At 36.7% G+C, this 21,919-nt stretch overlaps 1 protein-coding gene across 10 annotated transcripts in view; it reads right to left on the bottom strand.

The window, feature by feature from the left end:
- The window catches only part of magi1b (membrane associated guanylate kinase, WW and PDZ domain containing 1b), a 222,070-nt gene extending 202,799 nt beyond the window's left edge, over positions 1-19,271 (bottom strand). For all 10 annotated transcript variants that reach the window (XM_028447813.1, XM_028447808.1, XM_028447811.1 and 7 more), the window contains exon 1: positions 18,525-19,271. In XM_028447813.1, coding sequence (XP_028303614.1) covers positions 18,525-18,822 — 298 coding nt within the window. In that variant the 5' untranslated portion in view covers positions 18,823-19,271. The remainder of the gene's footprint in view (positions 1-18,524) is intronic.
- Positions 19,272-21,919: the final 2,648 nt, after the last annotated feature.

Consider the following 21,919-nt stretch of genomic DNA (forward strand, 5'->3'; position numbering starts at 1 on the left):
TAGGGCCTCCGATTTTTCATCATTGCTGAGAGAAACAAACTATTGAACAAACTAAACGCAATGACAATCAAACGGGAGGTTTAACTCTCCATGGTCTGTGGAAAAGTTCTGCATGTTTGCACCTTGTTCAAACACACATGCACAGGTAACATAAACGTTAACGACTACTTAGTACTGTGGACCCTCTAAAACTGGCAAACGGTGAAATGAGAACTGTAAAAGGTTTGCTCCAGTAATAATGGGACTGCAGATGCTAATTAGCTCAAAGCTAAAATCTGGTCCAATGCATCAGATGGATACATTTAGGCTTAAACTTGTGAGTGTCATCTAACAAATGAGAGTAAAATCAATACAGTAGGTATATGTGATATTGCATTATTGTAATTTGTATTAACTTTAACCTAAAATAAAAAAAAATAAAAAATTGCACAGTATTGTGTATATATCTGAATGTCACAGCTGATTGGTTGCCTTGGGCCTTGACTCGTCTCATAAATCCTCCTAATGTTGTCAACGGGAGCAGAATTAGCTGTGTCAGAGTTACACAGGGCCAATAAAATAAATGCCAGTGACGTACAAATACTGATCCGTCCAGGTCTGGCACAGCTAAGTAAACATGGAATTCCTGCACAAAACCATGTGAATGTGTGTTTGAGAGAGAGATCTGGCATTTTTACACCAGCATCTCCAACTGGGTATTTGAGCGGGTTTTCAAGGTAGTCTCCAACTCCAGCAATAACATTCATCTGAGCCAGAGATGGGCAACTTGTATCACAGTGGAGGCCACAAAAATGCAATTGATAAGAGGGTCACATAATCATTATCCATGTCTGCATTTAAAATGATGACAAATCTGAGCATTAATACAGGAAAGAAAGGTTTTTGTGGTTCATTTTTGTAAATTATTGTTCTTGTGTGTATTTTTGTTGTCATTTGTGGGATTTTGTTGCTATTTTGTGCGTCGATCAAGGGCCACATGTGGCCCCGCGGGCCACCACTGGACCATGTCTAAGCTGTGCTTTTATGTTTTGGATACACAGTAAGCTATGCTGAGTATTCAAATAGATGTTGGCTTGATGCTTTGGTTGAGAAGTCTTTCTGATTCTGTGAGTGACGTCTAAGTAACAAACTTGGAACAGATGTATCGCAATTATAAATAAACAATAGAAGCAATAACTGGGACACATCTGCATGACAAAAAGCAGCAACAATTATTCGATAAATGACAATGACCTAGCTGTTTTAAAATCAGATTGCATAAAAAAAAACTGAAGTACAGTAACCTCTGATTCTGACCTAAAAAAAGAGACAAAGAAACTTAACGCCTACTAGTAATAACAACACATTAAAAACTTAATGATCAATATTTTTATGGTATGTGCTCAACAACGCTTTGAAGGGATTCATTTTGTCTTCATAGCACAAATATTTAATCCTGCTTTTTGCAAATATCTCCAAAACTACTCGCTTGTAGTTCTATACACAAGAGCTTCACCAACGTCATTCTGTATGCTGCTGATACTGATGCTGAACAGTCATTACATAAACGGATAATAGAGCATGATTGGAAAGCCCAGAGGCTTTGTGTCAAGTCATAATCTTTCTGCATGAAACTATTTACATATGGGTGTTGAGTCAGACCGGTGGCTGTAATCAATGACACAGCAGTTCTCATTACTGCACCGCGGGTGTTGTCTTAAGACAGTATCAGCTTTACAAAAAAACCTAAACGAGTTTGAACTGAATTGTAGCACACACCAGATAAGTTATCAGGCTTTCTGCAATGATAAACTGTCAGATTCTGATTGTTTATAGAGTAAAGTCAAGTAAATGCTGGACTGCAGACTGTACTTTAAGACAAATTCTGTTAACGGTGAACCATTTTCAAGACCAAGAAACAAAACACGATGAAATTGAAAAAAAGGAACTTTAGTTCGCAACACTGCCTACAAAAGGACTATAAAGCCACTGTTGTAGGGGTGTGCATTGCCATGAATCGAACGATACGATTCACAATTTCAACTTCACTATACAATATATCCCGACACTTAATACAATATACATTGCGCTATATCTCAATATCAAAAATTACAAATTTCACCTTTACAAGTACAAAATGGTATGAAATTCAATGTATTCAATCAATATTTTGAGTCTATTAAGTTATTTAAGTTCCACATACTATACATCTATAAAAGTGCCCAGTAAGTTTTATGAAAATAAAGGTCTGATGTGGTTCGCTGACACCTAATGACCGGGCGTTTAAGTGCTATACATATTATAGCACAAGCTAATGGTTTTTTCGTTAAAACAACATGACTAATCAATTTGGACATTTTTTGGATCAATATGATAATCGTGCGGTGAAATATTGCAATGTATCACTGAATCGATTTTGTCTTACATCCTTACACTATTGAAAAAAGGCAAACTGTAAACACAATGATGCACACCTGTGCAAACTTAACCGATGTTGATTAATCATTGATTCGTTCTACGTTGCATGTTTAAATGGGGGCGTGGACAAGAAGGGGTTCACCCAAACTTTTACCTCTAGTATGTAGAGACAGATTCCCACCCCTCTGACCCAACGTGTGGATATCGAATATATTTCCCCCACTTTTCTCTCAGACTGGATTATCAGAAGTGCACAAAAAGTCAGAAACAGATCGAGTTGGACTGTACCAGACACATTTGCATTTGAAAGGTAAGATATTTTTTTTACATCTATAGTTTTATGAACATGTTGCGAATAGGGTTCATTGAATAATGAGTGTGAACGTTATCTTGTCACTTTTAGACAACAGACATTAACGTTAAAAGGCAACGGTGAAGAAAGACTTTGACGAGTGACACGTTAACAAAGACAGAAAGACGCCTGATGTCTAATTGATCAGTGTCGCTTGTCTCATTTGGCTCCAATCAATCTGTGAGCTCTAGCTTTACAAATTACTTTAAGTTTACAAAATAAATGCTACACTAGCAAGTGTGCATATTTATCATAGTATGTACCCACAGATGGGTAGATATTATTATATTCAAAGTAGACTATTGGCAAGACAGGATTCAGCATCATCATCATGTAAGGTCTTCGATTTTCTGAGATCATGGCAAAGGGATGAAACGTTGAAATTCACGTTCAGAAATGGAAAATGAATTTAAAATCAGGCCCCAATATGACACGGCAATACTTAATTTGGTTTTAGGACAAAATCACGCATTTATACATAATTTTTCTCCAGAAAACGGGTGACTGAATGTCAAGCAAGAAGTGTAGAAAACCAACAGATCTCGTTCAATATCTTGCTCTATGTAATCACAAGACTACAAGGGATTTCTTGCAAAATGAAATAAAAAAATGGCACAAGTACTAAACCCTCACCTACATGTTTCTGGACCATATCATGCATTCTCATGGTAAAAATCTGATGGCTATGTAAAATATTGAGTTCAGGATAAGGAATGCTGCTGTTCGATGTGTAGAAAACAGAATTAATATTAATGTCTGTTGACGTGTAAAGAGTCTCTACTACAAACCATGGTTTAATTAAAAAACAACTTCTCAATGTGTATAAAATTCTAAACAGTTAAAATTATATTGAATAATGTCACGTAAACAACATTTTTTGAGTAAACTTTACTGTTTAAGGATGCACATTTGTGACAATAAAAACATATCACAACATCGTGGAACCATTGTAGTTATTAATAGCTAGCTTATGACAATGTTATCAACAGTCAAAGTAGCATTAGCATCGCCATCTATTCACTTCTTTAGGTGCATCTTATGCTGCGTTCACACCGAATGCGTCACGAAATGTCCTTAAGTCCAGATTACATACAAAGTCAATAGATAGATGCGTTCCAGATGCAAAATCTTTCCTGTGCGATCCGTTCTGCGTGTCAAGAGCGTTGGCCGTGCGAGCGGGCTCTTGATTTTTCGTCATGTTCGCAAGAGTTGAAAATATTGAACTCCTGCTACTGTTTCGCATGACGAAAGCCAATCAGAGTCTTTGTTGACGATGACATCAGGATGCCAACACGGACACCAGTCTGTTCACCCATTCAGCCATGGAGTAGAAGCTGCGTGTGACCACCTGGAGCTGTATGACATGGCCTTTATAACCGGGACCGGACTAGGAAGGATATGGCATGGAGGAGAATCAGCGAGGAGGTGGTAGTAGCAGGTAAAAGTTCTCTCTGTTGTTTGTTCTTTGAAAGTCTGCAATGAGCTAGGATAGCATTAGCTGCTAATCACACCGCTGTCTTTTTTCACTGGTGGTTTATGTTTATGAGAGGAAAAAAAGGAGCGCAGCTCCTGGGTTCAGCAGGCAGTGAAACTCACCGGGTTGGAAGTGTCGCTGGTGGGCGGGGCTTTGCTTCAAACACGCATATGAAGCGAATGGGGACATGTTTTGATCCTGCAAATCCTGCGTAACGTTTCGTGTAGCAGACGCGTCCGGTGCCACAGAAGACACATTTGGTGTGAACATAGCATTAGACAGATGTCCTGATTAACACTATTAATCATGTTAGTTGACATTTCGGGAAAGTTAATTTACGGTAAATGTATAAAGCTGATTAAACAGGAAAAAAACAGAAATGGGTAAAAAACTGACATGGAATTGGATATGCTCTGAAACAATTGAGGAAATGTTACTGTTCCCGAGTTAAAATGGGCCCATTTAATCCTAATATCCCCCGCAATGTGCTCTTTGTATCTAATAACAATATTCATCAAAAGTAAAAAGATAAGCGCTGCAAACCAAAGTTGTTTCTACTTAAAAACAACCATAATATAATTGGCCAAAGTAATTTTATTCTTGTGCAATATTATCACAAGAAAAGATTTATTCTCCATTTTTCAAAAAAGCACCAACAACTTCCAGCTTTCAAAGGCACAACAATAAAAATAAACACTAAGGCTATTGTTTTGTCCCGTTAACAAGGTGGTGTGGACTGATCAATATTAATGAAAGATAGATGAATGAACGGATATGTGGAACGGTTAAAACTTCATGAAACCAATTTGTTGATGTAGAGTTGTCCAAGGATGTGTGTTGACTGACTCATGCTGCCAATTATAGACTTTACTCACAGGCCTAGCACACTGATAGAAGACAGTTGTAATAGCTCAGGTGTACAGTGTCGCTTGGCCTTTGGCTGTAAAACACAATAAGTTATAGGGGTGTCCCGATCCGATATTAGCCTGAAAACAAATACCGGATATTGGATTCAAATTTATGGATTTTCCGATTTTTAAAAAAAATTTTCCTATTCATTTTATTCAATTGTAGAATACTGTAGATATTATGTTGAAGGTTAAATGTATGTAACCAATTGGTTACTAATAAATGGGCCAGTTTTTCTCATACCTACTGTTGCTGACTATTGTTCTGTTTGAGTGACATCACTTGATCAAGCCTTTTCTAACATTCCACACTACAAAGTCAATATTTCTTTTATTAAAGAAAAGATAAAAAAGAAGAAAAAAGAGTATGTATGATTCATGCCAATATCGGATCAATATTGTATCGGCCGATACGCAAGGCAGCAATATCGGTATCATATCGGAAATGAAAAAGTTTTATCGGGACATCCCTAAAAAGTTGTTTAAATATCTTCCTGGGCATCACTGATCATCATCTGCAAAAATAAAGAAATTAACTCAATCCAATTCACGTGTTGCCCAAGTACCAGTATTGATTATAGGGCTGGGCGATAAGGTCCAAAATTCATATCTCAATATTTTTTTTCCCAAATTGGCAATGTCTACGAAACTCAATATCTTACCAGATAAAAAAAATTTTGTGTGAAATTTTTAATTGTCATTTAATTTAATTCTTGGCCTACATTTTTTTAATTATAATTCTTATTTAAAGCTTACTTTTGCACTGCAAAGTGTACACACAGTTTGTTTTAAAAGTAGTGCAATAAAAACAGATTTTTTTCCAACAAGATGAATCATTGTGATTATAATCGTGATTACAATATTGATCAAAATAATCGTGATTATCATTTTGGGCATTAACGTGCAGCCCAAAATGATAAAACTAGCACAGCTTTGTAATTGAAACCCCTTTAAAATTTTAAATAATCTTCCAATATCGTGAAACCACCTGTGGTTGTTCTTCATTTAGCATTTCAGAGCATAAATCTGTTTTTCAACCATTTTTCTTGAGTTGCACACCATTATTCCCTATTGTTCTCTATTCATAGTTAATGTCACCACCCACCACCTTCTATATTGGCTGTAAAAGGTATGAATTTCCAGGTCATTTCATCAAGAAACTCAACAAAGAGAAAAGTCATTCCAGTTCTCACACTAAGGACACCACAACAAGGAGGAAGTAAATATAAAAAGACTAAATATGGAGTACAAAGAGTGTGAAAAAGCAAAACAATGGGGAAGAGAAAGGTAAGGCTGGTTAGGTTCTACTACAGGAGTGTGTGAGGCTGTGTGAAGGGCCTTTGAGTTGCAACTGATGCCAACTGTAGTGAACAAACAGGCATCGTTGTATCTAAATCCTCTTATAATCAGGGCTAGACTCTTCTTAAAATCTGGAGATACTGCTTTGTTTTGTCTACAAAGTGTGTGTGATAGTGCATGAGTAAGCTTCCCAAAGATTTCCCATAATAAGATTTGTGCAAACAGACCCCACAGGCTTAAGCACACCGCAATTATAGACGGGGAGAAACACTGATTAAAAAAAAAGGGGGTTTTGGTTATTCCCAAGAATCTGTGTAGTAAACAAATGATGCGCAAGAATGGAAATGTTCAAAATCTATTTATTGGTTATACTCACAATAATCAACCTATTAGAGGAGACAAGGCCAAATGTAGCCCTCAGTCTATTTTTGTGCTCCCCCAAAAGGTAAACCCACAAAATAACTGCAAAAACATCCAAAATGACTGACATGTAACTACAAAAATAATGTTAAAAATATACTAAAAGACAAGAACAAATCACTACAAGAACAACAAAATACACCCAAATGACACTAAAAACACAGAAAAATACTTATAATTAAATACATAATAAAACACAAAAACAAACAAAAAACAAAAGATGAGAGGAAAATATACTAAATGATACCAAAAACACAACTAAAATACATACAATGACAGAAAAGAAATACTAAATAATACCACAAACAAAAACAAAAATACACAGAATAACACCATAAATCCATAAAACGAGAACAAGAACACATTCAATGAGGAAAAATGACACAAAATGGGAAAAAAAACCACAACACAAATGCACAAAATGACACCAAAAACAAATAAAACAAGCCGGACATGTTAATTTAGTGAAAAAGAGACAAAATGACACCATAAATACAATAAAACGACAACAAGAACACATTAAATGAGGAAAATGATACAAAACGACAGGAAAAACACATTAAATGAGGAAAATGATACAAAACGACAGGAAAAACACATTAACTTGTAGAAAAATACCCAAAATGATATCATAAACACATAAAATGACAACAAAAAAACAAAATATGACAAGGTTCAGATTGGTTAGAATCTAAATGCTGATGTGAATGTGACCCTCAGATCAGACGGTCTCATTTTTGTGGCACTCACTGTGATCAAAGCGGTCCATCTCTGTATCCAAATTGTCTTTTGACGAGTTAGCTCAGTTTCTTTACAAGTCGGACTTAATGCTTGAGAAAAAAAACAGAATGTAAAAGCATCTCAATGGTTGTGTACGTAAAATACGCTCACAAGTAGTATACAGAGAGCTTAATAAGCTTTCAACTTTTTATGAGACAAGCAGTATTTCACATGGACTTGCTTGCAGGTATTAATAAAGGCCAACGCCACCACCAATGCCATCATTTCCCTTCCTTGCCATCTCCACTGGAGGCACAACCACATCTCTTCCTAGTGTAATAGTAGCTGAGCTGACAGAAAGACTCCGCCACGTCAGCCCATCTGGCACACACGCACGCACAGATACGGGCACATAAACCAGCTACTATTAGCAGAAACGCATTGCATCGCATTCTTGCCAAGAGCATTAGATGACACATTTCATGTTTTGGTCCAAAGTTTCACAATAATCTCAGTGCTTTACTTAAAAATACATTGCCATGTATATTGTGTAAGGTTGTAACGATTTATCCATTAGATCGATTAATCGATCTATATTCCTATGATCCAACTACATTGATCTGTGCTCAGCAAGTTGGCCTTCTAGATGACATTAATTGATCTAAAATCCTTTTAAAAGGTAATCAATCGATTATATCTATACAGGAAAATCACATAACAAGAAGACATTCATCAACATCTCCCGCTAAATTGGTTGTCATTACAACTCACAACCTTTTCCTAAATGTCCTAAATCTAAGAATTTAGATGTATACATAAGAAAATATTATCACATCAGAATATAAAATTACTAACTATCTTAAACGGAATCTAAGAAAAGCTGTCCCTTTTGAAGATACCTTGAACAGAGTAAAAAAAAACAGCACAAGGGCAATAACTCCGTAAGAAATAATTGCGCACTTCTCATTTTCAAACTCCATCAAGGTATTGATATCCTGAAGCCACACACCAAATTTGGTTAACGTATCATAAACAGTTTCTGAGAAAAGCTTTTCCCGTTTAATTCGGACGGAGATCAAACATATATCCCCCTCCACACTTTGTGGTGGGGGATAATAATATATTTTTTATTGAAAACGTATTGAGCATTGAAAATAAGAGTAGAGAAGTTAACATCCAGTTAATTTAAAGTGTTTCTTCAACTTTGGTCAAATAAAATGTAAATACATTTGCCATTAAATGTTGTTTGTTTGTTTATGTCCATAATTAATAGACAATTCCCTTACAGGAAACAAAAAGAATCAAAAAGAATCTAGGAAACCTCACCGGCAATGTACAGTATCTAGGTACTTACTGTATTTCATCGTCACACTGGTTGAATTTTCATTTTGGCTAAAAAGTTGATTAATCAATTTCAAGTAACTGAATGTTTTTGGATCGAATCATTCTAAATTAACCAATATCACCCATGAATCGAATCGGCAACAACGATTGTGATTCAAAATGAATCGTTGCTAAAACAATTTGTTACACCCCTAATATTATGATATTATTTAGCCTACATACAGTAGTGACACGTCAAAACTTTTCAGACAAAAACCCAAAATGCACTTTTGGGCCATTTCCAGCACTTTTTTCACCGAAACAACGTCTCTGTGAACATATCAACATATCTGATCATCTAAAGCCTCTTCTAAGCAGAGGTTGAGACGGAGCGCGGAGTAAAAACTATGAAAAGTACACTTAAATGCGATTTAGGTTTCTGCGTCACGTCAACGCGGAGCCCTACACTGTTGCCTGACGTGCACGGCACCTCCAAAAAATTCAAACTACATGTCGGAAGAATAAATACGAAAAAAAAGACAATTACACAGTCATAGCCATAATTAAAATGATACTAATAATTGGCATAATATTTTTTTCCGGTGTTTTGGTTTTTGGCCTTGGTTTTCTCATTTTTGCCAATACCTTTCATCTCAGTGCATCTCTAATGTACACCTGAAAGCAAATACCAAAAAAAAACATGCATAATATCCACAATCAAACATGTTCTTTGACTGCAATGAGAGCAACTTTTAGGACACAGGTCAAATAATGTCCTTACAAATCTTCCAATCCAATTTTCTTTGGCCAACAGCATAATTTCAAAGATGTTTGCATCCACCTGAGAAACGCCTACAACAAAACCAAAACCCTGTTGCTAACAAACACACCACAAATCCAAGAAATAAAGTTACGCAACATGTAACTGTTCATGAGCCTTGCCTGCTTACTGTAACAATGCAGCAGAAACAGATGTTGCTGAAGCAGTAAAAGACGGTTCAGCAGTTTCAGGAGTTCATGCACGTAATAGTCCAATGTTGTTGTTTTCGGGTTAGGTCTGGGTCAGGGAGCATTCACCAACTGGATAAGCATGAAAACCAATGCATTAAAAACATGTCTGTTTATCTATACACAGATAGATGGATGGATAAGGGTGGAAATTTCTTGACGATATATTGATTTTTGCTGATATCACAATTCGGTTTCGATTCGATTAAACACAATCGATTACATTTCACTTAAAGCTAGAAAAAAATGCCAAGGAATTTGAATTTTTTTGGACAATTTTACTTTAAACATTTGAGACATTAAAAAAAAAAGTCTTAGCGAAAAACAAAACAAATTAAACAAAAAAACTTGTTGATCGACGGTTTAAGTTTAAAAATAGAAAAACTCAATATATCTTGAATATCAATATATTGCCCAGCCCTATGATGTTGCCATAACTTCCATTTCAGGAAGTGACATCCATTTATTTCCATATGTTTTTAGCGATCACCATGAATTAGAGGCCTTTCATTGGTCAGTTTCCCTGTGGTTTTATTGAACCACAGCAGACTAACGGTATGTTTTGTGTGAAGTTTACATCTCACTGACACTCATCTTCAACTTCTGACAGATGCTACAAAAAAAAAGCCAAATCACAGTGTACCAGTGGTCCCATATATCAATCTGACTGAAGGGACTACAGACAAAAAGCGAGTTGTGACTTCCTCCCTGGAGTTGGCTAAAGTAGAACAGTCTCATGGGGAATCTGAACTGCACCACTTCTAAAACCCAAACCGTAACAGCTGTCTTAGAACTCTGCAAAAAGTAAACTAAATTTAGCTTCTAAAAGAGCCTTAAAGCGTGACGCTTCTCAGGATTTGGAACTCCTTTCAGAAACAGATTTGTGTAAAAGTGTGTTTGTCAAAATACACACACACACCAGTCCCTGTGCACGGACACTATTTGAGGCGAGTGGGATGAGACCAAGTCTTCAAAGGAAATTGCCTCTCTGCTTTTCCCGCCGTAACAAACCTACATTACAAATTAGTCAGCCTTCATAGTCCTTTGACAAAGTGTGGAACTAGGGGAGTCAGGCAGGCATGGGGTCAATGACATCTTACAATTACTCAAGTTCAATAACAATTTCATCACAATTACAATGGACAGAATTTATTCAATTAATTCATTTTTCTGAAAATCATTACAATTACCATCGGAATTACAAATACTGAGCCTGAAATAAATGCAGTTATTTATTTTTTATTGTGTGCCTAATGTGAAATAAAAAAGAGGGAATACGTGCAATATAATTTTATTACTAACATACTCATTGTGTGCATCACAGTAAAATACTTAAAATATAATTTATTTAACTTTGAGAGCTTCTTTGTTTTCTTACATCAATTCAGCCCCAGAATCGCTTTCAAAGCACATCCAAAAATGTTATAATATAGAAAAAAAACCCACGCAAACACAAAAAAAATACACAAAACATGAAAATAAATAAACAAAGAAAATAAAAGCATACAAAATGACAGAGAAAAATATACTAATGCTACCAAAAAACACTAAATGACAACATATGCTAACAAAAAAAAACACAAAATGACAATAAAAATAAACAAAATAAGAGAAAAATAAACTATAAGCTACCAAAAACACACAAAATGACAATGAAAGCTAAAAAAAAAACTAAACAAAAACAACACAAATATATAAAATGAATAAAATACTAATGCCATAAACAACAAAAAAAAAAGAAAATTAGGGAATGAGAGGAAAATATACTAAATTATATCAAAAACACACAAAATGTCACCAGGAACAAAATAAAATAAAGCAACTTAAGATAAAACATTCCCCAATTTTCTGTGTAATTCAATTGTAATTAAATTACAATTATATCAGAAATCATTTTCAATTGCAATTCTATTTTCTCTTTAATTGTAATAATTACCAATTACATGATTTTAATTATAACTGATCCTAAGCCTGGAGTCAAGTGAGTCCAAATCCCATTCAAAGGATAAATTATGCAACAAAACCAGTGAAATTTATGAGTAAAAAAAAAGAACATTAAAACGCAAAAAAAATGAAAACAAACATACACGTGTGCAAATGGAGCTCTTTAGTAGGATTACAGAAAACGCTGCATTAGTCAGACAGCATTTCATGGTCTATTTAACGTGTAACTCACAGTCCCTTTGGTGTATTTAAAAGCAAAGCTTAAGCTCAGCATCCATGCACAGGAAGCACCATTTCCACTCAAAGGAGGCGGGACTCTTAACCAGCTCGTGCTGCTGTACACATGGACGTTCGCTAGAAATGCAAGCAACACACGCTTCAAAATTAAAACCAGAGATGTTTCCTTCGGAAGTGAAGTCAATGAGTTCTAACGCAGTCAAAACACACACACACACGCACACACCTATTGATGTGGTTGGGGATTTTGATGAATGTGTGCAGGCCAAGTTAATTACACTATATAACAAATAAGAACATTGTTTCTAGCAGTTGGAGGTGGGTTTTTTTTTTTCCATATCTGGCAAAAGTCCATGTAAAGTACAGAATCTAGAGAAAATGTAAAGACGTGAAACAAGAGATGATTAGCAAGTTTGATTCAAATATCTGGTGTGAGGAAGCGTTTATGTGGTCACACGCAGCTGAAGCAACGTGCGTCGTCTGGAAACATCAAACGTGTGCACAAAACTAATGAGTTCAGTTCATTCATTTCAATCATTACTAAAAAAACAAAAGCAGTAAAATCATACGCATGTAAAAGGGAAATCCCCTAATAAAAGAATCATTCAGGAAACACACAGGAGAAAAAAACCCAGTAAAAAACTTCTACAATCCAACTCATAAATTAAAACTATTTACAGCATTTGTCAAACTCAAGGAATGGGGGCCAAATGAGGCCTTTTACAGCATCCAATTTGTCCCACAAGAAAAAGTGAAAATGACAAAAAGCATTCATCATTAAGTAATTCAGGATCATGTGACTCACTGTGATGGACGCGTTACACTCTTACGATGGTGTAAGGCAGGCATACACTGTGCGCTTTTTGACCCATTTTGAGCTGCTTTTTGACTCGTGCGTCTATTTTTGGGATCGGGACGAGTCTCTGCTAAATCGATGTTGTGCATGGGAAGCGATTAACAACTCACGACCAGCTCCCGATCAACAATCGTATGGTCGTAAGAAAATCAAACATGTATAAAGGGACTATATAAAACTGTAACATATTTACAATAGTGAGGGCACAAAACAAATAACAATAGCAGGTGACAAATATTTGAAGTCTTCAGTTTGAACAATAAAAGTAAATGAAAGAGTCAAAACATCAGAAAAATGTACAGTGTGAATAATTTTGAACTTTGATTTAGAATTCATAAATATATTACAACTCACGTAAAATATCCTTATTATCAAAGGAGCTAGCGTGTGCTCTAACACTGTGGTGTGACACTAATCTGCTCTAAATCTCTGTGTTGTGTAGTGGTGTATCCATAACTCATTAGCACATGTGGAGCAGTAGGTCAGGAATTAGTAATTTTACGATATTATCAGATTAGCGCGTCTTACTATAAACAGACCCACTGTTGGCAAACATAGTGCTTTGGTCATTATCGCACAACTCCATCATGCATGAATGCATTCAAACACCAGTAGCTGCAGGCTTAGAAGTTCAATACATTGCTTTTTATTGGACAATCTTTGTTTTTTCCCACAGCTACTGCCCAGTGGCTGCTTCCTATGGACTCAGGAAGGGTGTGTCGTCCTCACTGTAAACGCACCAGCGTCCTGTTCCGTTCTGTTGAATCCACGCCCAGAGTAAACATGGCATTCACTGCAGTAGAACTGGTTAGAAGCTTCTTATCAGGTCAGATAGAAATGCCTTTGTTGTCCTGCATGTTGGGGGTTGGGGGGGTCAAATGTCTGCTAAAGGTGCCAACAACAACAAAGCTCCGCTAAGCAGAGGTGTTAAAAGTACTAATATATCCTATTCAAGTAGAAGTACTGTAAGTTATACAGAAAATACTCACATACAAGTAAAAAGTAGCTCAATTAAATAACACTCAAAGTAAAAGTTACAAGTAAGGGTTGCTCGATTATATAAAAAACTATAATCACGATTATTTTGTCAATCAAAAAGTTCTTTATTTTCACTTTCGCACAAAACAAAACCCTTCTTTCACGTGACGTGTCTTTGCTCTGGATCTTTATCATAAAACCCAAATTGTTCCCATTTAAAACATTTTAACTTGCCTCCGTCGTTTACTAAGCGAGCAACAACTTTCCACATGTTAGCCTGCAGGCTAGCTTCAGCTTTAGCTTTGAGAGGGGCGGGGCATTAAATAATAGGGGTGTCCCGATCCAATTATTGATATCGAATATCGGACCAATACTAGCCAGAAAATTAATATCAGATTTTATCGGACTGCATTTAAAAATCACCGATATAAGTGCTCCGATAAAATGTGCTGCTTCAGCACTTCTATCCATAGGTGACTGAGGTTCACAATCCAAAAAAGTCATAAATGCGTATTGACTGATATCGATCCAATACAATATCAGTACGAATCATACATTTATGACTTATTTTGTAGTGTGGAATATTAGAAAAGGCTTGATTAAGTGATGTCACTCAAACAGAAAACAATAGTCAGCAACAGTAGGGATGAGAAAAACTGTTTATTTAAAATGTATTATTAACCAAGTAGTTACATACATTTTAACCTTCAACATAATCTCTACAGTATTCTACAACTGAATAAAAATAATATATATCGGAGATTTTAGATGCAGTCCGATAAAATCCGATATTCGTTTTCTGGCTGATATCGTACCTACAGTATATCCGATATAATATTGAATCCGGACACCCCGAGTAAAATTACTGATTTAGAAATATACTCAAAAAAGTACACGAAGCCATAAAAGCAACTCAATTACAGTAAAGAGAGAAATTGTAATCCATTACTTTCACCTCTGCCACTAAACTGAACTGCCACAGCCTCACGTCACACTTTATTAAATAAACCGCGCACAAGCTCTCAGTAAAATTAGGTCGCACTCATTTCTACAGATGGTCTTTACTGCGGAGCATATTTTCCCAATTAAGACTGATTAGGGAGGGAAACTCCCAGACAACATGAATTATTAAATGGAATGGGATCATGTGACATTGTAACATTCCCAGATGGATAATGGGAGGGTGCAGGAGCTGAAACTTCTGATTGGACCAAAGTGAGAACAAAGTTTCCTCCTTTTGTTTAACACACACACACACACACACACACACACACGCACACGCACAGTGTTTGACACTGTGACTAGTACGGGTGAAGTGGATAATCAGGCGCTTTAACAGGTTAAATAAGACAGAATAAAGCTCTTTAATCAAATATCATAGTCAGCATAGAAACAAACAAGACCATCATAGTCAGCATAGAAACAAACAAGACCATGTAACAAGACTATCCATGGTGACAGAGAAATTAATCTCATCAAAAAAGAGCAAATATGACCAGAGCTACATTGTTTAGCGCTAGCCAAATGTGCGTCAACACTTTGATGCTTTTTCAATCAATCAATCAATCAATCTTTTCTTTGTATAGCACCAAATCATAACCAATGGTATCTCAAGACACTTTACAGTAGAGCAGTCTTAAGGACGGACTCTTCATTTTATGGATACACACATGCATATATACGTATATACACATACATACATATGTATCCCACACCCAATATGAATTCATCATGGCGGCAAGGAAAACCTTCTGTACTTGTGTGAAAATGGATTTTCAGCTTTTACAAACATGAAAACAAAATAAAGAACAAGACTTTATGGTACGGAACTGTGACAAGTTTGGGAAACAATTAACTCCTGTATGGTCATGAATGAAAAATGACTAAAGAATAACAACAATTTGGGGAGTTTCAACAGAATTTAGTTTTTTCATAGAATAGATTTACTTTCTCTTTTTTTGAAAAGTTTTCTAAAAACATTGAGTAAACTCATTTTAAAAGTTAGCAACCATCGAACTTCCAAAATACCTTTTTTTTTTTTATGAGTTGGGAAAAAATAAATCCATATGTGGGCATCACTAACATAACACATCTCAAACATCATCTTAGGAGGAGACGCCCTCTTTGTAGCAGGTTGTGAAATGAACCAAGAGTCACGAGACGGAAACCTTTTAAGTTGTCTTTGCCGTTTCTTATGACACATGGGGATAAATACCAGCTCTGTACAAATAAATATGAGCCTTAACGTTAACAATGTGCTACCAATGGTTTCAGGTGAACTGGTACTGGACTGGTAGAGGACAAACAGCTCCCAGTCACTAGCTTACATGTTGGAAACGTGAGCGGTCGTCACTGAAGAGTTGGGTCTTTATCTAATGTCTCGAGCAGTGTTTCTCAAATGGGGGTACGTGTACCCCTTGGGCAGCAGTGTCAAACTCATTTTAATTCAGGGGCTGAATACAGAACTGTTTAATCTCAAGTGGGACGCAGACAAGCAATTTTTTTCATTCATGTGCCCAAGTTTGCACTTTCACCTATAATAGTATTTAAAGTACGTAAGTCACTGACACTATCAAATTTCCTGCAGGATCTTAAATTTCCTTGATGTTGTGGCCAATTTCTATCTAATTTGGGAAAATTTGGGGGAAAAATTTGAGGAAATTTGTTGGATTTTGGAAAAATTGAGAGTTCTTAAAACAAATTCACGATGAAAATGACTGCCATCATGCAAAAAAAGGTGTAGTTTCATTGAAAATTGTGCATCTGGAAGTATAGTACTGAGATATGTACAACTGAATTAGTTGGTGATTTTACATACATTAGTCCCGGAGGCTACGTTTCCGTATCAATAGATACTTCGATAAGAGAAAGTGGGGTACTTGGTACTATGACCAAACAATTTTAGGAACCACTGGTCTAGAGCAACTGGTCTCCAGCAGCAGCGTGCAGTAGTAGTAGTTGCATGCTGGGAACTTGTCAGAGCAGCTGAGAGTCAAAGCACTGCTCTATGCTGCTTCAATCTGCCCATAAACTAACTCAGCCAGCTCAGTCTGTGTTAGACTCTGATGTTCCAGTCTGAGAAGTGAAAAGCTGCCAGTTGGTGTTTTGTTTGAGGAGTCCTGGGATGAGAATGGATAACCGTGAACATGAAACCTAAACTGAGGCTTTAAACAGAGGGCAGACCAAGCCTAAGCACAATAAACAAAGTCATGGCATTAGTGGCACCTGTGAGGAGAACTTCAGGTGCGTCTATAGTGAACTACACAAGGGTTGAACAATGAAAAACAGCTATTTCCACAAATGGGATTTCTGTATCGTCACAACTTTAAATGTCAGAGTATGAGAAACTCAGCCTTTTTAGCCCACGACCCCCAAAATAAAGGTTCCAGGGACCCCCACTGTAGCTGTAGGTGGTTGAACACAGACATGAACATTGAAGAACAGCCATGTGGAGACAGGACCATCTATAAGAGGGATTAAAGGGGAGAGCTTTTTGGAGTTCATCCATAAAGTCAGGAAAATGATGGTCCATTGTTCTATGAATCTGTGATAACCACATTTATTTATTCATCTGAATAATATCCACTGTGATCCAGGAAGTTTAGTATTATTTGCACCATAGTATAATCATCTTAAAGATGTATAATCCTTGTTTTAATGAGAAATTAAATGGGTTAAAAATGACCAAAAATGGTGGAAAAGGTGGTGAAATGGGATTTTAAAAACTACATAAATTGGTTAAAAGTTGCAAATTCAAAAACGAACACAAAAAGTGGTTAAAAAAAAAAAAAAAAGTTCAAAGTTCAAATTGGAACAATTAGTAGGAAACATGTGTTTAAACTGGCAAATAATGGGCATGACAAATACTGAATATGGTTGAATTGGCAAAAAAAAATTCCATGAAATATGGCGAAAAGAGGTTAAAAGTGACAATAATGACAAACAACATAAGTGACATTAGGTGGGAAAAAAAGTTAAAATGGTTTATAAGTGCCAAAAATGTCTTGAAAGTGGAAGAAATGGGCAGAAAAAGCATTTAAATTTGATGGAGAAGTGTCAGAAATGGGAGTAATGTAGCAAAAACACATTAAAAGAAGCAAAAAATGACAAGGAAAAGTGGTGAAAAGTTAAAACATGGAAAGGTAGGTGTAGTTGCAGAAAAGGGTAAAAGATTAGCAAAAATGAGCTCAAATTCTTGTCAGAATGTTTTTAGCTTCTTTAAGGCATCTGGCGACCCCCCCTCAGTGTATCACGACCCATATGTTGAGAACCCCTGCTGTAATCAAACTCCACTCTTGGCGCACCTGTGTTTTTGGGTCTGATTTTTGCATTTTGGACATAAAAAAAAATAAATAAATCGCATAAATTCCCACTTTTTTCCTTCTAATAAACTTTTCCTGCAGTGCGTAAATTCCAGGTGCTGTTTTACGCACACAAAATGCGTTTAGGAACCTGTTGTATGGGTTTGGGATCCAGTTTAGTGCTCACTGGGTCACTTTTTGTGAGTTTTAGAGATGAATGTGGTTCAAGCTGTAACTATTCTAGTCATATTTAATATGAATTGGAGTATTTGAGGTTTTTCAGTCACTTTCTTCATCGTTTACTCACCTTGTCTGACAGTTTTCAACTTGACGGGACCTCTGCTGTTCTGGATCACGGTCTGGACGTCGTACAAAGGTAATCCTGATATGGCGAGGTTCTCCACCTCCAGCAGCAGGTCCCCTTCACTTAAAGCTCCACTTTGGTAAATCACCAGGTCCCGGTCCACCGGGCCGATGTGGGCGAACTCCCCGTTCTCCGCGCCGCCGCGCATCGGCACGTTGATGTCTCCGCGGGCATCTTTGAGGACGAAGCTCTCGATCACACGCGCACTCCAGTGCGGTTTCTTTAACGCGGGTTTGGACATTGTTTCACACAGAATAGACACAGAATAATATCCTCAGCAAACTTTAATCCTCCTCTTCCAGGGGCACATGAGCTGACTGGACCGTCCCTACTCCCTACTCCCTACGGGGGACACACATCAAGCCATCGCGTCCTGCTCCAGAAAGTCACTCCGTAATGAACAAACACTTCTCATCATCTTCCAGTCCTTTTAAATCTCATTTCCTGATGACATTTCTCACGCACCGCGGCCCAAAACGCACCAATGGACACTTAGTGAATCCTATAGTTCGAGTCTTCGTTTAAAAACTCACTTTAAGTAATGTTTGGTAGTTTTAAAGAGTCACAGCAGGTCTGGTTCTCCACCCCTCAGCAGCACGCCGGTCACTTCCCGGTGGTCCTCCGCGGCTCGTGGAACAACGTCCGTCGGCTCTCGTTTGTTCGTCAGGATCTCATGGTAGTGTTCGAGGCTCCGCTCACTGCGCCGTCCGTGCTGCGTTCATGGACTGTTGGAAATGTTAGCACTATGGGCAAACAGTGATAAGCAACTTTTATCAAAGAGAGGGCCACGATAGTAGTTTTTCAATATTTTCTTCTCAATTTGTGTTTGTTGAGTGTGTTATCTGAGTCGTTTTGTCTATTTTTGTTATCATCTTGTGTTTTTGGAGTCATTTTTTCTTGTGTTTTTGCATATATTTCCTGTTATTTTCCTCTGTATTTGTAGTTGTCTTCTCTTTTTTAGAATACATTTATTAGGTCTCTGTCTTTGTTATTTTGTATATTGTGTATTTCGTATTTTGTATGACTCCCAAAAGGACTTTTTGGAGTCATTTTGTATGTGGTTTTGTACATTTTTCCTCTGCATTTGTTGTCGTCTTCAGTTTTTAGAAATAATTTCTGTATTTTTGTTATCCGTAGCTGTATTTTTGTTGTCGTATATTATGTATTTTGTGTATTTTTGCTGTGTTTTTTGGATATTTTTCTTCTGTATTTGTATTCGTCTTCTATTTTTAGAATACATTTCTGTGTTTTTGTTATGCCTGAGTGTATTTCTTTGTTATGTTTTAAATTTTGTATATTTTTCATTCATTTTCATTTTTCAGTCATTTTGTGTATTTTTGTTGTCGTTTTCTATATTTTCCCTCTTGTTTTTCCTCTGTATTTGTAGTCGTCTTCTGTTTTTACAATACATTTCTGTATTTATGTTATCCGTACGTGTATTTCTTTGTTATTTTGTATGTTGTACATTTTTTGACTACAAAAATTACTTTAGTCATTTTGTGTATTTTTGTTGTCATTTTCTATATTTTCCCTGTTATTTTTCCTCAGTATTTGTAGTCATCTTCTGTTATTTTTAGAGTACATTTCTGTGTTTTTGTTATCCTTAGGTGTTCCTTTGTTATTGTGTAATGTTTTATTTTGTGTAGGGTCAGCGTATTTATCTGTAATTTTGTGTGTTTACTTTGGGAATTGCACAAAATTAGACCAAGGACCAAATGTGGCCCCCGGTTTCCCACATCTGCTGTGAAAGCTGAACTACTTCCTTATTGCTCTAGTTACCTGTTAGGCACAAATATAACATTAACATGAAAAATCCTATTCTTATCGATCATATCAAAATCACAAATCTATTAGGCATATTTTGCTGTTCGTGACTGTACGTATATGTTTTGATCAAAACGACGCATTTTTAAATAAAAAAAATATTTGGAAACTACACAGACATTGTTTTCCCTTGGCATTCATTCCCATCAGCTATTGAGTCAAATAACTACCAAATTATTTTTCTCCAGTCTGCTGCTAACATGTCAAAACCAACAGAAATGATGCATTTGTGTCTCAAAGATTCTCTAAAGATGTTTACAAACTGCACAAGAATGATAAACTGAGTTTTATTCAGTTTAAACCTCTGAAAACTGAGGCTTCAGAGTGCACTTGAAGGCATCATGTTTACAGATGTGCGCATGCGTGCTACTCCAAGCAGAGGTTATTTTAAAAGGGCCTCTGGTCTGGTTGCCTCATGTTCAACACTGGTGTCACACTCTTAGATGAATCTGTCAGAGCTGTTTAACTCTAATAGAACCGCGTTTTTCTGCTGCCATTTCTAAAAAATATTTACATTTTGCTCATCCTGACGTTGTTGACATCTATTTCCAAAGTCCTTTTGAAATGAATTAGACTTGATTTACAGACGAAAGGACACCCGGTGAGTCAGTGGTTAACCCTGTGTTCCTCCCTGTCCCAGTTCCAGCCTTTCAGGTTCTACTGGTGGTGCACCATGTTTGCATGAACCCTCCTCTCTCTAATTACATGTTTTCCCTTTGTGTGTTCACCCCAAACACAGGGATGGAGATGAAATTTGAAACGTTGCTTCATGGCAGCCTTTTTAATGCAGTGAAGCCATAACTGTGTCACGTGCTGTTTCAGTTCATCATGAAAACCTTTCAGATCACTCACCAATCAAGCCGTGGTGATTGGATCATAAAACAAAAAACACTGTATTAAAAACCATAACTGTTGACCTTTGTTCGTCCTCTCAGTGGTCTTCATTAGAGCCCAAGCCTTTCACGGTCTACATCTGAGGGGTGTTCCCTTCCAGAAAGCGGGCTATGTTCAAACTGCGAGGTATGTTCTACTCAGAGTCTGTTGCCAATGGTAACATTCTCTGTGAACTGAACCTGCTCGCTGTCATAAGACTAAGAAATCCTGGGTTTCTACTTGGCTCCGCCCACCTGAACACGCTTCTCAAGCAACACCTTAATGTACCTTGACACTCTTCTCTGACACACATTTAACATTACACACCACAGACATGCTCACATCATTACTAATGTTGTGCCACTTTGTTTTGTTTTTTTTAAATCAAACGGTAGTGTTCTTTATAACATTGATCATTTAGGGAAAGACAATGAGAGGTTGATCCGCATTAAAACACCTACTGACGTCTGTAGTAAAGTTCCCTGGATACAAACCTGTGGATAACGTAAAGGGGAAAAAGTCAATTTAAATGAATACACATATGACATTCAGTCGTATTTTTTATGACGTCTTTTTTGGTCGTCGAGATGACTCTGGCGACTACATTACATTACAAATCAATATAAATGATGCAATGTCAT

The sequence above is a fragment of the Gouania willdenowi genome, chromosome 5 (genome assembly GCF_900634775.1).
Source record: "Gouania willdenowi chromosome 5, fGouWil2.1, whole genome shotgun sequence".
Taxonomy (NCBI): domain Eukaryota; kingdom Metazoa; phylum Chordata; class Actinopteri; order Blenniiformes; family Gobiesocidae; genus Gouania; species Gouania willdenowi.